Here is a 13,376-nt window from a genome sequence, read left to right on the forward strand (position 1 = left end):
GGGTATCTCTGAAACCTGACTCCACTGAGGAAATCTTCCAGAGGGAGAAAATATACATATCCTCTAAAATATGTTTAAGAGGCCCTTCTCTGCCCCACAAGTTGTCAACATATGCTGAAATCTGAAATATCTATATATATAAAAGCCTAAGTGACTGGAACGACTGGTTGCTATGACATGCACTGACCACCAGGGGGCAGACGCTAAACATAGGAGTTTCCCCCTGGCGGTGAGTGTGCTCCCACAGCCAACTTCCTCTGGCTGGCCAAATTCCCGTGGTCCCTCCCTCCACCTGGCAGGCCCTGATCGCCAGATCAGGGCTGGGCCCTGGGCTGGGACGGGGAACTGGGGGTGGGTGGTGGTGGACACGGACCCTTTCCCAGGTGAGCCGAGGGCCAGCTCCCTCCTCAGGGCTGGCGGCCAACCTCCTGTGCCTCATTCTTCCCCACCCCACCCCCCAGCAGGCCCCGATCTGCCCGCTGCCCGCCTGCCGCAGTGGCGGCGCAGTGGTGAGGGAAGGAGGAGGGGGGCAGGCAGGGTGCCAACAATGGCAGCGTCGGCATCAGTTCCTTCTGCACCCGTCCCGACAACCATCACCTCCTCTCCAGCCCGGCCCTGATCAGCCTGGCCCTGATCAGCCCTGATCACCAGCCAAGCCTAGGGACCCCACCCATGCACAAATTTCGTTCATTGGGCCTCTAGTAAAATAATACACACACACACACACACACACACACACACACACACACACACACGTACTAGGCTTCAGAATAGGGACAGGCATGAAAACCTCCTTTAATAAGTTGTTTAAAAGAGGCAATGATTGCCATATACCTGGAAAGAAAGTAATCAAGCCTTTATACCTTCATGACATAGAAATACATATCTAAGGTCAGCTCACAGCCAAATGGGGGTAAATTTCCATCCCTAATCGTAGCAAATCCTTTGTTTCTAGCCAAAAGTATGCAACTACATTTGATCCTAAAGCCAAATGGTGCCCTGCTGCCTACTTTTCTAAATAAAGTCTTATTAAAATATGGCCATGCCTATTCTTTTACATATATAACCTATGGACGTTTGCATCTACAAAGACAGAGTTGAATAGTTGCTACAGGAACCATATGGTGGCCTAAAATATTTACTATCTGGGCAGAGAAATACAGAAAAGGTTTGCCAATCCATTTTAAATTGTGTAAAATTATACCTCTTTCCCCAGCAACATCACTTTCAAGAATTCACCTTTAGGAAATAAGAATACAAGTGCAAACAAGAATGTTCATATTGAAGCACCTCTCTTCATAAAAGGAAAAGAACTGGCAACAGCCTCAATGTCCATGAACCAAGAACTCATTAAATAAATTACGGTACAATAATAATACTAGGAATCCACTAAAAATTATGATGAGTATTTATATTTATAGACATGGAAAGATATCTATGACCTAAGTTTAAAAAAAGGAAGTCACATATCTATAATCCCTTTATGTTACTAGTACCTACCCCTACATTTTCATGTAACCATAAATTCAGATGACTAAAAAGATGTTAATAAAATGGTCCCTGGGTGGCAGCCTTTCAGAGAGATTTTATTCTGTTTGTAGTTTTTAAATCAGATCTGCACGACAACTATATAACCTTTACACAAAAGCTGTAAAATAAGTTTAAAACTATTAAAACTTAAAATCCGGGTGCAAAGTTTAGATCTGCATTTTATTAAGCACTGAGTTTTTCAGAAAATAAGATGTTTTTTGGATTGTTTAGGTTTGGTGGGGGTTTGGGTTTTGTTGTTGCTATTTTGGTTCTTCCTTTTTCTTTGTCTTAAAGAGAGAAAGGCTGTTAAGCTTATCAATACCTATATAGCTATGCACTGGCATCCCCACTATAGGTAGTAACCACACTTCTGGATCAAAGAAGCCCCTTACAAAAGCATCCAGGGGTTAGGAGGAAGAGGAGAGGTTAACAGAATAGTGCCTTTATGGAAATGTATTAATTCAATCAGTGTCTTGCTTCTGGGTTATCATAAAAAGGTTCATAAAGTACCCAAAAGCCACATAAGATTTTAGAATTATGCCGCCCAGTGACTGCTTCTTAGTAAAGAGAAATAAAAGAGGGAGTTTTCTCATTTTCTTCAACAGAAGTAAGTTTCTGCAAGATAGGCACAGTGCTTTTTTAACCAGTAATAGAGAAGGCCAAATATGGACATGATAGGAGTATTCAGAACCCTGCACCACCTTTGATAAAGAGCCGCTTAGTGAACACCGCAGAAGGCTTGCAAACTAATTACAACAGGTTTTACAGAAGAAATTGCTAGTGACAACCTACCCAGCTCACCCTCTGTGCCAGACTTCACAGGCATCACTGCTAAGCCCCATTTTGTGAATGAAATAACTCAGGGTCAGAGAGGTTATATAACTTTTCCAAGGTCAAATAAAGAAGAGATAAATTCAAATGCAGATACATCTGGTTCAAAAGGCTGGATCCTCAATGCATGTTGCTTGCTACTATTCTGTTTAATTCTACTGAGTTTAAATACTATTAGCTTTAGTGTGACCTAAATTCCATGAATACAAGTAAATATGCAAAGCCAGGGACAGCGGTTGGGGTCTTACCTGCAAAATGTAACTTCAAGCTCTACTATCAAGTATTAGGATAATGAATATAATAAGGCAGGAATCTTCAATTCATGAAAATGGTTAGAACTGATAATACAAAAGTAAACAGAATCCAATAGAACTAGGTTTGCCTCTTTGCCTTCAGTCTACCATCTGCCATTAACTGCTATCACAGAAATAATAGCATCACTCTGACATCCACGAAGGCCAACCTGGTGAGACTTTTGCAGAGTGGCCAAAATGCAAGACTAATGGGTAACACAGTAGATGCTCAAAAAGAGAAATAAATTTAAAAGATAGAAAAGGTTGCCTGCCAAATGTCTACTATCTCCTTTCCTAGACATAACTGAAGAAATTAAAATGTTTTATTTAAATGTATCCTCTTGTTTCCAAAAAGTCAAGCTTCCCAAGGGAAGCCTGACACAGGGCGAGTTCAAAGAAAGGGGACTCCAGTTCACTGAATACCTACTATGTACTTCAGTTTCACATTTCATGTTCCTGGCAAATTCTCAAGCTCCGTGTTCTTTTCCCCATTTTAAAATGGAAGAATATAAAGGTTAGGGATAAAGTGACTTACCCAAGGTCACAAGACTAATACAGTAAGTGACAACATTAAGATCTGAACTCAGCTCCAACCTTTTAACTCACCCTCCAGAGTTCTATAATGTCAAACACTACTGTCTTTCTGGTACAATGGGAACAGAAAAATTCTAAAAGGTCAAGTATTGGTATTTTAATAATGTTTGATTTTTAGGAAAAAAATCCTAAACCAACTTTTTCTTATTAAGGAGACATGATATTAAAAGTAATTCCATCCTTTGTCTCTTGGTTTATAAAGGAAAAATTTTAATAAAGCAAGTTGAAAAGGGCTGAATACAACCACAACATCTTTTTTATAATAAAAACATGCTTCCATGACCAGGATAAGAAATATATGTTTAGATGCTCTAAATGTACATGATAGATTTTTTTTTCTTAATTTGGCATTGTTAACAAGTTTGTCTGCTATTTAGGAAAAATAATTTTGAAATTGGCTATAAGAAAAAATATGCAGCACAAAGTAAGTTAAATATACTACTGTAATTTTCACATTAAAATTTAGAACTGAAAGCAAAAATCACCAAAAGAAAACTCATATCATCATTTTATTACATCCAACAGAGTAAAAAGAATTCTTAAAGTGAGTATTCTCTAGAATATAAGGAGAAATGTGAATTCATCTAAAATGTGAAGTGCCAAGTCCTTATAAAATCTTGATTTTGCTACAGAGGTGACTTTTTGTCTTGTTGATCTAAGACCTCCAATAAACAATGTGACTGTGCTCTAGCCAGTTTTGCTCAGTGGATAGAGCGTCGGCCTGCGAACTGAAAGGTCCCAGGTTCAATTCCGGTCAAGGGCACATGCCTGGGTTGTGGGCTCGATCCCCATTAGGGGATGTGCAGGAGGCAGCCAATCAATGATTCTCTCTCACCATTGATGTTTCTCCCTCTCCCTTCCTCTCTGAAATCAATAAAAATATATTTAAAAAACACACACAATGTGACTGTATCTGTTCATAAAGAACAAACCATCATACAGGCAGCATTAATCAGATTAGCTCAGGTCTATCTTGACAAAATCATCCATTTATAGAAATAAACAAACATGTACCAAAAATCCCATAAATTGGGCACAAAAACCCACCCACAGTTTACTTTCTTTTGATATATTCTTGAGTTTAATTTTATATTACATATCATATTTTAAAATGATTTATCAATGGAAAAATATCTGTATTTAATAACTCTCTAAGTTCTTCCTTGTATCTATTTGGCAGTTATCAAAGGGTGCATTGCACATGCTGGCACACATACACAACTCTCTCTCTCTCTCTCTCTCTCTCTCTCTCTCTCTCTCTCTCCATATATATATATACATTATTAAGGAAAAGAAAATGACACATAAGAACATAAAAATAAGTAAAGTATTATGGCTCAAAAGTGAAGAGAAATAGAAAGGCAATTCAAACTATTAAAATAATATTTCCTTAGGTAAGTCCAAGATAATCCATATTTCTCCTAATCATTGGGGGGGGGGGGGGACCAGATGCATGAATATTTTATAAAGTCCCAGTTCCATACATCCACATTTTAATCTATTACAAATTAACTTTCACCAGATCAAATCATGAAGCAATCCTGAGTGTTACATGTAACATGCACATTTACCACTGAAGTCAAATCTTACACACCCTCAGTCACTGTAAGCCTAAAACACGGGAACAGTGACCAGAAGACTAGCTTCCCTGGAGAGGGACATGGTTGGAAGCACTCTGCAAAGTGGATATATCTGAGGCCACTTGCAAACCTGAAAATGTCCTAAAACCCTGCTGCTCACGTGGTTGCACAACCAAGTTCCTTTACAAGATCCACAACCGAGATGACTTGCATCTTTTACTGCCTTATTTCCAGAATCCCTGATTTTAAATCACTCTGGAAACCTTTGGCTGCAACTGAATTAGAATAGTTCGATTTAGCCTTTCTAAATGCCAAGGGGGGAGGGGGGTTACTTAAGTTGGTTTTGTTTTAAACTCGGTCCTTCTGCATTCCTAAATTGTATCCCTCTGACTAATATAAACCGTTATTACAGAGAAATGGTTAAAAAAAAAAAACAGCCAGTGAAAAGGAATGAGGGAGTAGTAATGGTAACATACAGTACCATGAGCTGCAGTGGCCTCCCAGTCAGTGGTGCAAGGTTAACAGATCACTCCTGGCCTTCAGGAAGACAGCAAAACACAGGCTGGGGGAGGGAGGGGGGGGGAGAGGAGGGCCGAGCCCGGGGGGAGGGGTCCCTCGCTCAGGCAGTTTGCACGGGAGGGCACTCAGCTCAGCTCCTTTCTGGCGCATTCCTCCTCTCTATCTCCCAGCCTCTTTGCGTGTGTCTTGTCATATTTTCTTCAGCTGCTAATTGTCCAGACGGCAAGACACAGTTTAGGAAAAAGCGAAACCCTTCTAAGTGACCATCACAGCAAATCAGCTTCATGCCGGTGGGTAAAATTTTCCAAGGGAAGTAAGTGTTCTTCTGATAGTTCCTGAGTCTCTAAGTCACCCCCACCCCCACCCGCCACCACACACTCCCCTAGAGGGCTAAATGCACTGTGGCAATAAAACATTCATGCGACTTGGAATTTTAACACAATGCCATTTCCCTAGTTTAACCTGAAAGGAATGCACTAGTCACAACAGACTACATCATCCTGCCATTAAACCCTGCCAAGGAACCGCTTTTTTGGCCGTGCTGGGCCAGCTCTGACGGGAAAGGAGTACACAGACCCACACACTGAGCACAGAAGGGCCACCTCTGCTTCCTCAGCCTCCTCCAGCAACACCCTGCTCTTGAACATGACCCCTGACCCCTCGCAATGGGACTTGCTTGTGATGCGTGTGTCACTCTGGAACTTCTGCAGAGCCACACACTGCGCAGGCCATTTGCTGCTCCCTCTCAACAGGACTTGGGCCGGCGCCAAAGGTTCTTTCTTATTATTACTGAGGCTATTGAAAGTCTTCTGTTTAAGGGCCTGGGTGCTTTTTTCCTGGAGTTGTAGAGTGGTCTGTGTTTCTTTTTCCTGTGTTTGCTTTGGAGTTTTTAAGAAACAAACTTTTCATTTGCATTCATAATTAGGTTATGATTACTGACAAAATGGCTTGCTTTGGGGACTACTTATCAAAGCTGCCAGTTCTTTCCCATTTAAGTGACATTTAATTTAGACTTACAAAACACAAAAACAGAACTAATTCTGACTTCCCCTGAGAATTTGCGAGAAAAACTTAAAGGTGGTGAATTCTACAGCATCCATACTTAACCATTTCATGTGGTTAAAGTACAAGCAACAAATTAGATTTTTTTAAATGGATTTATTGATTTATTACTTGTGCAGAAATTTCTACACTCCAAGGAGCATAACCAACAAACTAAGGAATAAGAAAAAAAGATATGTACAACAAATAAAATATGAATCACATTAAAAGTTTTAAAATGTTTTAATTAATTTTAAACTCTGATGCCAATCAGGCCTTTAAAACCAATACAACACTATTAATTTTTGTTAAGTTACCAGATACCACAATTTTGTCCCCCAAAGAGCCCTTCTGTCTTTATCCTCAACTTCTTGCCCACCACTAAAGTATGCCCTTCAGATTTTTTTTTTAACTTTTGTGATTATTTGTTGTTTTCCTTTCTAATCATTGACTATTTTCAGATGGGGCACTTTCACTCTTACCCTAATGTTTTTATCTCATTATTCCTCCTCTCTACTAGAGTCCCAGGCAATTCTAAAAAGCAGCACATGCCTCTTTCTTGCCGTGACCCTGAACTACAGCCAGGTGAGGTGTGATTAGCCCTGCAAAAAATATCAGTTGTTCCAAATTTAACCTCCTTGAGTGAAGCCATGTCCTCCTCTCAGTAACAAATGAACACCTTATTTCATCAAAGAGATTAACCAAAAATACAAAATTATGATCTCCAAGCAAGATGGCAGACACATAAAATAAAACCAAACTGTCCACTTGAGCGTAATTTTTGTCTCCTTAGTATCTGGAATTAGTCTTAAGCCCTATGAAAAGCCTTTATTTTCTTTCCTTTAAACAGACTTTATCATGCTTTGAAAGTCATGTGAACCCCATTCACCTTAGCCAAACCATGCTAATTCTAGACAGGAGGACAGCCAATTAATTTTGTTTTGTTTTTTAAAAAGGAATTATATTTGACTTGTGGGGCAAGGGCTGGGAAATCAACTCAACAGAGAAGCAAAGATTATCAAAATCTATGAAAATATTTCCATTTCAAAATGTAAATGCTGAAATCAAACTGTCATCTTAATTTATATAAGACATAGCAATGAAAACATTGGATTTTTTCAAGTGACTTGGTTTATTATCAATGTATATTCAAATTTCAATTCTGATGTTACTAGAGGAAAACTTAGTAAAATTGAAAACAGCAGCATGTGAAGCCATGAAACTAATATTACAGAGGATAATTTCTATTTAAATCCAGGCTGATATGCTTTTTTTGCTCATATCAAATTAATCATGACAGTGATCCCAACGTATCTTGGACCAAGATTCAAAGAAAGAGTGCAGGTCTGTGTGCTTGCACATGCCCCATGTTAACCCCTGGTGTGTGATGCATCTCCTGGGCAGGCCTCTGGAACTTGGAGACACACCCTCACCTAGGGGTTAAAAGGTTTCAGTACCTGTGTGACTTGTCAGTGACATATAATACCCGGGTCCTTATGTGAGAATAAATAAGTCATCTTTTCTGTCAAAGAGCAGTTGAGACAGCCGCCATTTTGGACTGCGTGACTTGACAACCGCCATGTTGGCTGCATGGCTTGCAGCTCCCCTAGGCGCTGCCATCTTGAAACGGCAAAGGTCAGCCCCTCCCTTTGAATTAGCCAATCACAAAAGACTGTGCACCTGAGCTCCAATCAAGAGTGAGGGACAGGTCACGTGCGTCAGGGATTATAAAGCCGAGCAGACCACCTGCTTGGTGTGCGTGTGCTTCCAGACCCTATGTGTGTGCACCCTTCTACGTAGAAGTAAAGATATTTGCCTTGCTGCCTGGCTCCCGAGTATGTTTTGTGTTCTACCAGGACCCCTTAATTTGGGGGCTCGCCTTATTTCTAACGCTTAGTGCAATCAACTTTTACTTGACAAATTCTAAAAAAAATTGTCAACCAATTTTATAACCTACTCAGTGCTGTGGTACAGTGATGCATCATCATGAGGAAATCATATTTTATATGAAATGGTGCCATTACAAATAAGTGGAATCAGAACAATCTAGAACCTGCTGAAAAAGAAAGTCAGATGGATAAGCCACTGAAATGCAAAAAATTGCAAACATCCAAGAGTTTTGCAGAAATATTAACTGGTTTTGGTGGGTCCATGTGAAATGATCAAGTTTGTGAAAAATCATAGCTGATTTTCTTCTTTTAACCAAGAGAAAATTTTACTGCGTTAAATGACACCTGAAATTACAAGTTCAAAAGTTTTGTCAGTTTACCTTTTAATCTCTAGAAAGCAAAAGACTTCTATTACTAGGAGCACAGACATGCTTATGTTAATTTAGTATTCTTCCCAACAAGAGTCCACTTGGAGTAATGGGATTGGCTAAATCACCTTCTACCATCCCACACACAGGCAGTTAACAGACTAACTCTGAGTGAGGGCAAGCCTCAAAGGCAAGGAGATGTGAAAGGAAAGATGTGTGGGTAAAAGAGAGAAGGGAGTAAAAGGAAAGAGATGGGGTGGGATGAGAACCAACTGGAAGAAAAGCAAGCTACAGGAAAAGAAGGGGATGAGAGAGAAAGAGAAAAAGAATGAGATGGGGAGGAGCGAAATGGAAAGTCCAGGGAAAGGGAGAGAAAAGAAAGGGGAGACTGAAGGGGAAAAAGGGATGGCTGGGAGAGAGAGGAGGAATTGGAGCCCGAGACACAACAGTGGATCAAGCAGCTGGCCGGAGATGCTAATTCAGCGCTTTAACAAATCAATGCCACTTGAAAAGTACAATGTGAGCCCTCACTGGGTGGATGTCAGGGGACTGAGAAAATGCATTCTCAAGTATTTCACATTAAGAGGGAATAATGTGTTAATTTATAACTCTTCACCCTATACACTCGGATTATCTATCTGTGTCAGCGATTTGACTTCTTAAATTTATCAAAAACGCACGCAAAGGGAGGCAGCTTCGGCTTCACCACAGGGAAATGGAGATTTAGGAAAAGCCTGTCCTAGGCTTGGACTGCGGTTCTTTTTCCTTTCCTATTTGGGCTGAAGTACAGGTGGGGGTGGCAGGAAGGGGTGAGCCTCTGGTGGAGAGATCTAGGGAGGAGGGGAACTCCTCGTCCAGTTACTAACACAACCAAAGAAAAGGCTTTCTTGGCCTGTGGTTGATTGCATTAGGTACCATCCGTCAAAAGTGACACAGAAGAGAAGGAATAACTTGAATCAGCAACTGAGCTGCCATCATCGGAATTTACTTTACGGAAACTTACTTAAGTCTCTCAGCACACCCAGCGGAAGAGAAGCTGCTGACAGTTGGATTGTAATTAAACAGCATTCGTGCAATGCCACTGGAGCTCCAACAACAGAGCTTATCAAAATAGGAAGGGAAGGGAGGGCTAGGCTTATTTTATTTGGTTCGCTCTGAGACAGGGAGGGGAGATGTTGAAGAACCGATATTACATCCCTGCATTCAGGAGCCTAATGTTCCTTTAAGAAAAACCTATTTTATTAAACATCAAGTTTTGGCGTTGTTTCCTAATTGTTCCTAAATGTAAATTTAGCTAACTTGCAATAGAATGACAGCACAGATTCCAACCTGAGGAAGAGAAGACTATATTTTTACTGCCAAAAATTAAAGCATTATCAGATTTAAGTGTCAAGGTGCAAGAATTGTCAACAAATGCTAAGTGTGTTAAATTTGTGGAATAAATGGAAGAGAGTAAGTTTCAAGGAACTGTCTGAATTAAGATCACATCTTCAAGGACATGAAGGGGAGAAGGCGGTCTCCATACTGGATGAAGAATTAAAAAACAGCCAGACTGTAACTGTTCTAGGTTTCACTTGAAGACTGTTGAACCTGCACAGCAGCCCAGTATTTTTATTTGCTACCAGTACAACTGCAACACAAACAGACATTCTCTTATTTTGGAGACACGCATGTGTAAATGAATGCTGATGAATGGAAATGAGATGCTATACATGATGGGCAATGTTCAACATCTAGTTTTTAAAAAGGGAAAGTTCCCTCTCTCCCTGAAGCTTACACCTCTTCCTTTCTACAACTGGGGACAGAATGAAAGGACAGACAGCCTTCACCCGTTTCTACTGACTCAACACTGCCTCACCGAGAAACTCCTGACAGAGGACAAACGCTCTTTCCACTTTTTTGCATCTTTCTATAACAGTATTACAGAATCACTTTTTAAATGAATATCTGATTGGAAACTCAAGTAAATAGGCAGAAATATTGCAACTGCATTGAGCTAAGAGTTAACAATGTCCAAAATAGCATAATTTTTAATAAATGTTTTATTTCTTTCAAAGGAGATAATTATTAAGGAAGTTCCTAGGTCAAGACCACGGAGTACACTCCTTTCCTGTTTCATAAAATCTTAGAATATATATTCTGGGCAGTATGTTTGCAATGGGAAAGAATCCTATTGTGTGCATTTCAAGGACCTGTAAGCCCTGAGAGTAGGATTTGTCCTACCCCAGGTTTTTGCATGAATTACCATTGCTGTCTGTCCCATCCAAGCTTCCCGACTTGAACTATCTATTCTTATCATTATGGTACCATTAATCCCATTCTCCCCTCCTCCTCCCCGACCACACTCACCTAAGGGGTTAAAAGACTTCAGTACATTTGTGACTTGTCAGTGACATATAATACCCGGGTCCTTCATGCAATCAACTTTTACTTGACATGTATTTGCTCATCACAGGACCCGCATTACTACTGGGAAAATGAAGAAAAACCTAAATTAACACTTGACATTCAATATGGTCAAGTCCTTAATTGGCTGGGCTTCCTGAGAAAGCAATTTTCTATTCCCCAAACTGTTCGCGTGTCATGTGTGGAGTGCAGCTCTTGGCCATCACTGCTGTCCCTCGCTCCCTCTAATGAGAGCAGATGAATTAGTGCTACGTGACACGATTTGAACAGGGCTTCCTCCTCCTCCCCTCCCCCCAATCTTTCTCTTATACCAGTGACAGCTGTGTGGCAAGGGAAAGAAAGAGAAATGCAAGAGCAAAGAATCCTGTAAAGGATGATCATTTTTTAAAATGAACCTTAAATGTCTTATTGGAACTCCAGAACAACAGGGTCATTTAATTGTAGAGGTGGGTAAGGGGGTTGTTACAAAGATCAGGGGAATTATCTGGCTATGGTTGGTTTGGATTGTATTAACTTCCAGTATGTTTCTTCCATTCCTGGCTAGTTGCAGTATTAGATTGCACTGGTCTAATTAAAATGGAATTTACATCCACTTTACAAAGTTTTTTAAAGGTCTGGAGAATGGGTCAACTAGAAAAAAAATATGAACAGCATGAAATGATTATTATTCTAAGATAAACATACCTCTAGGTTAAAAAAAAAAAGTGCTTTCAATAAATGTTTAGATCATGAAGAGCCCACAACATAAAACTGTGTCACTATACTCTGTTTTCAAATACTGTTCACTCTCTGAACTTAATGCTAACCATTCTATTTTAAATCATGCTGTATAGTTCCTTTGGTTATTGAATTACTGCAACAACATTTATTTGAACACTGATTTATCCCATTATTTTGGAGAGGAAATTTATTCTACTTTAGATGTGCTTATCTAGCTCAGGAAGAAACAATTGAATGAATGCATGAAAGGAAGGCAGGACAAAATCTGCTCTATTCAAAGATACTAAAAGGTAAAGGGATTTCTCTGAGTCTTCACTTATTCATTTTGAAACCAAAGAGGAAGTCATTTTAAATGCCGAAGTTGCTTAACCAATCTGATTAGGACCAAACAGAACTTGGGGCGGGAAGAATATGTGGCACATCACACTGTGGGGAAAGTAAGGTAGTCCAAAGTGCATGCGTAAATGAAAATAATTAGTAAAAGTCACTAGCACCTTAGTACTTTGGATCTCTATTTTATTTAAATGAGAACTAAGGCAAAGATGCTACTTGTGTACCAGAAATTATATCAAGATTATACTGGTGCCACAAAATCAATGTAAGCATGAAAAATGTAAACCATTTAACTGCCCTGCCTCTAATAATTAGCTTGATTGTTTATTAATTATTCCTATGTAATTTGAATATCATTTAATATTTCAGTAAGCAGATTTGAAAATATAAAAATATGGTGAAGCCCAGTTTTGCACTAAGTTTAAAGTTAAAACCTGAAACCCAAAAGCTATTCCCACATTTAAATTTGTGGGGGGAAAACATGAAAGGAAATGAAGTTTTATAAGGCATTTTCCCTATAAAAAAAGTCAATTCAGAACATGATTTTAAGTATTGTTACACTAACAGAAGAAAACGTGTACCTACCATAAGGAAAGATTTTGGAACACGCTGGATTTTCAATTGTATTGGAATATTATGTGTTCCAGACAATATGAAAACTATAAAACATGAGTGCAACTTAGAAGTATTCTCCCTGAAGCTAAACAATACGATGGACACAGAGTCTGTATACCATTCCCTCCTATGGCCAAAGCACTGATATTTCAAGTATCATTAAGATCCTGTTGGAAAATACAGCGAGACAGCTTGTGAATGGGCATTCTATCAGGTGTTTAGAAGAAATAAATAGATAATTGGGTATTCTGGAAAAGTAACTCACTGTAATACATCCAGTTAACTGCTACGGTAGCATTATCATCACTGAACAACAAAGGGCAGTGTGTTCTGCCAATAGCTTTAGGGTGACCTTTGCAATGCTGACTAGTCCGTCAAGTTCCATCTCTGAGATGCAAGGTATGGACAGGGATGGTTTATTAACTGAGGTAGGAAGTCAAGAGCAGGATCCTCCACAAGGGTAGGCATTTCACATTCAGGAAATGAGGGATTCCCTTCCATAAAAAGAGAAGCAGTGTACCATGAGATCAGGCTACTTGTAAACAGATCATATTCTTAGAGCTCTCACCTTGCATGTTGTAGAGACACCCAAGGATTGGAACAGCAATGGCATCTTTTTCCCCCTGTAGCAGCATCGGTAAGTGCTGCAATGAATAG

General features: G+C 39.7%; 1 protein-coding gene across 8 annotated transcripts in view; it reads right to left on the minus strand.

The window, feature by feature from the left end:
• Positions 1-13,376, minus strand: part of BNC2 (basonuclin zinc finger protein 2) — a 424,606-nt gene that overhangs the window by 264,158 nt on the left and 147,072 nt on the right. For 2 of the 8 annotated variants that reach the window (XM_079789739.1, XM_079789738.1), the window contains exon 1: positions 5,310-7,396. The exons of the other annotated variants lie outside the window; for them this stretch is intronic. In XM_079789739.1, the coding sequence (XP_079645865.1) occupies positions 5,310-5,312 (3 nt within the window). In that variant the 5' untranslated portion in view covers positions 5,313-7,396. Of the gene's footprint in view, positions 1-5,309; positions 7,397-13,376 lie in introns of those variants that run through there. 8 annotated transcript variants of the gene reach the window in all.

Source organism: Cnephaeus nilssonii (genome assembly GCF_951640355.1).
Source record: "Cnephaeus nilssonii genome assembly, chromosome: 14".
Lineage (NCBI taxonomy): Eukaryota > Metazoa > Chordata > Mammalia > Chiroptera > Vespertilionidae > Cnephaeus > Cnephaeus nilssonii.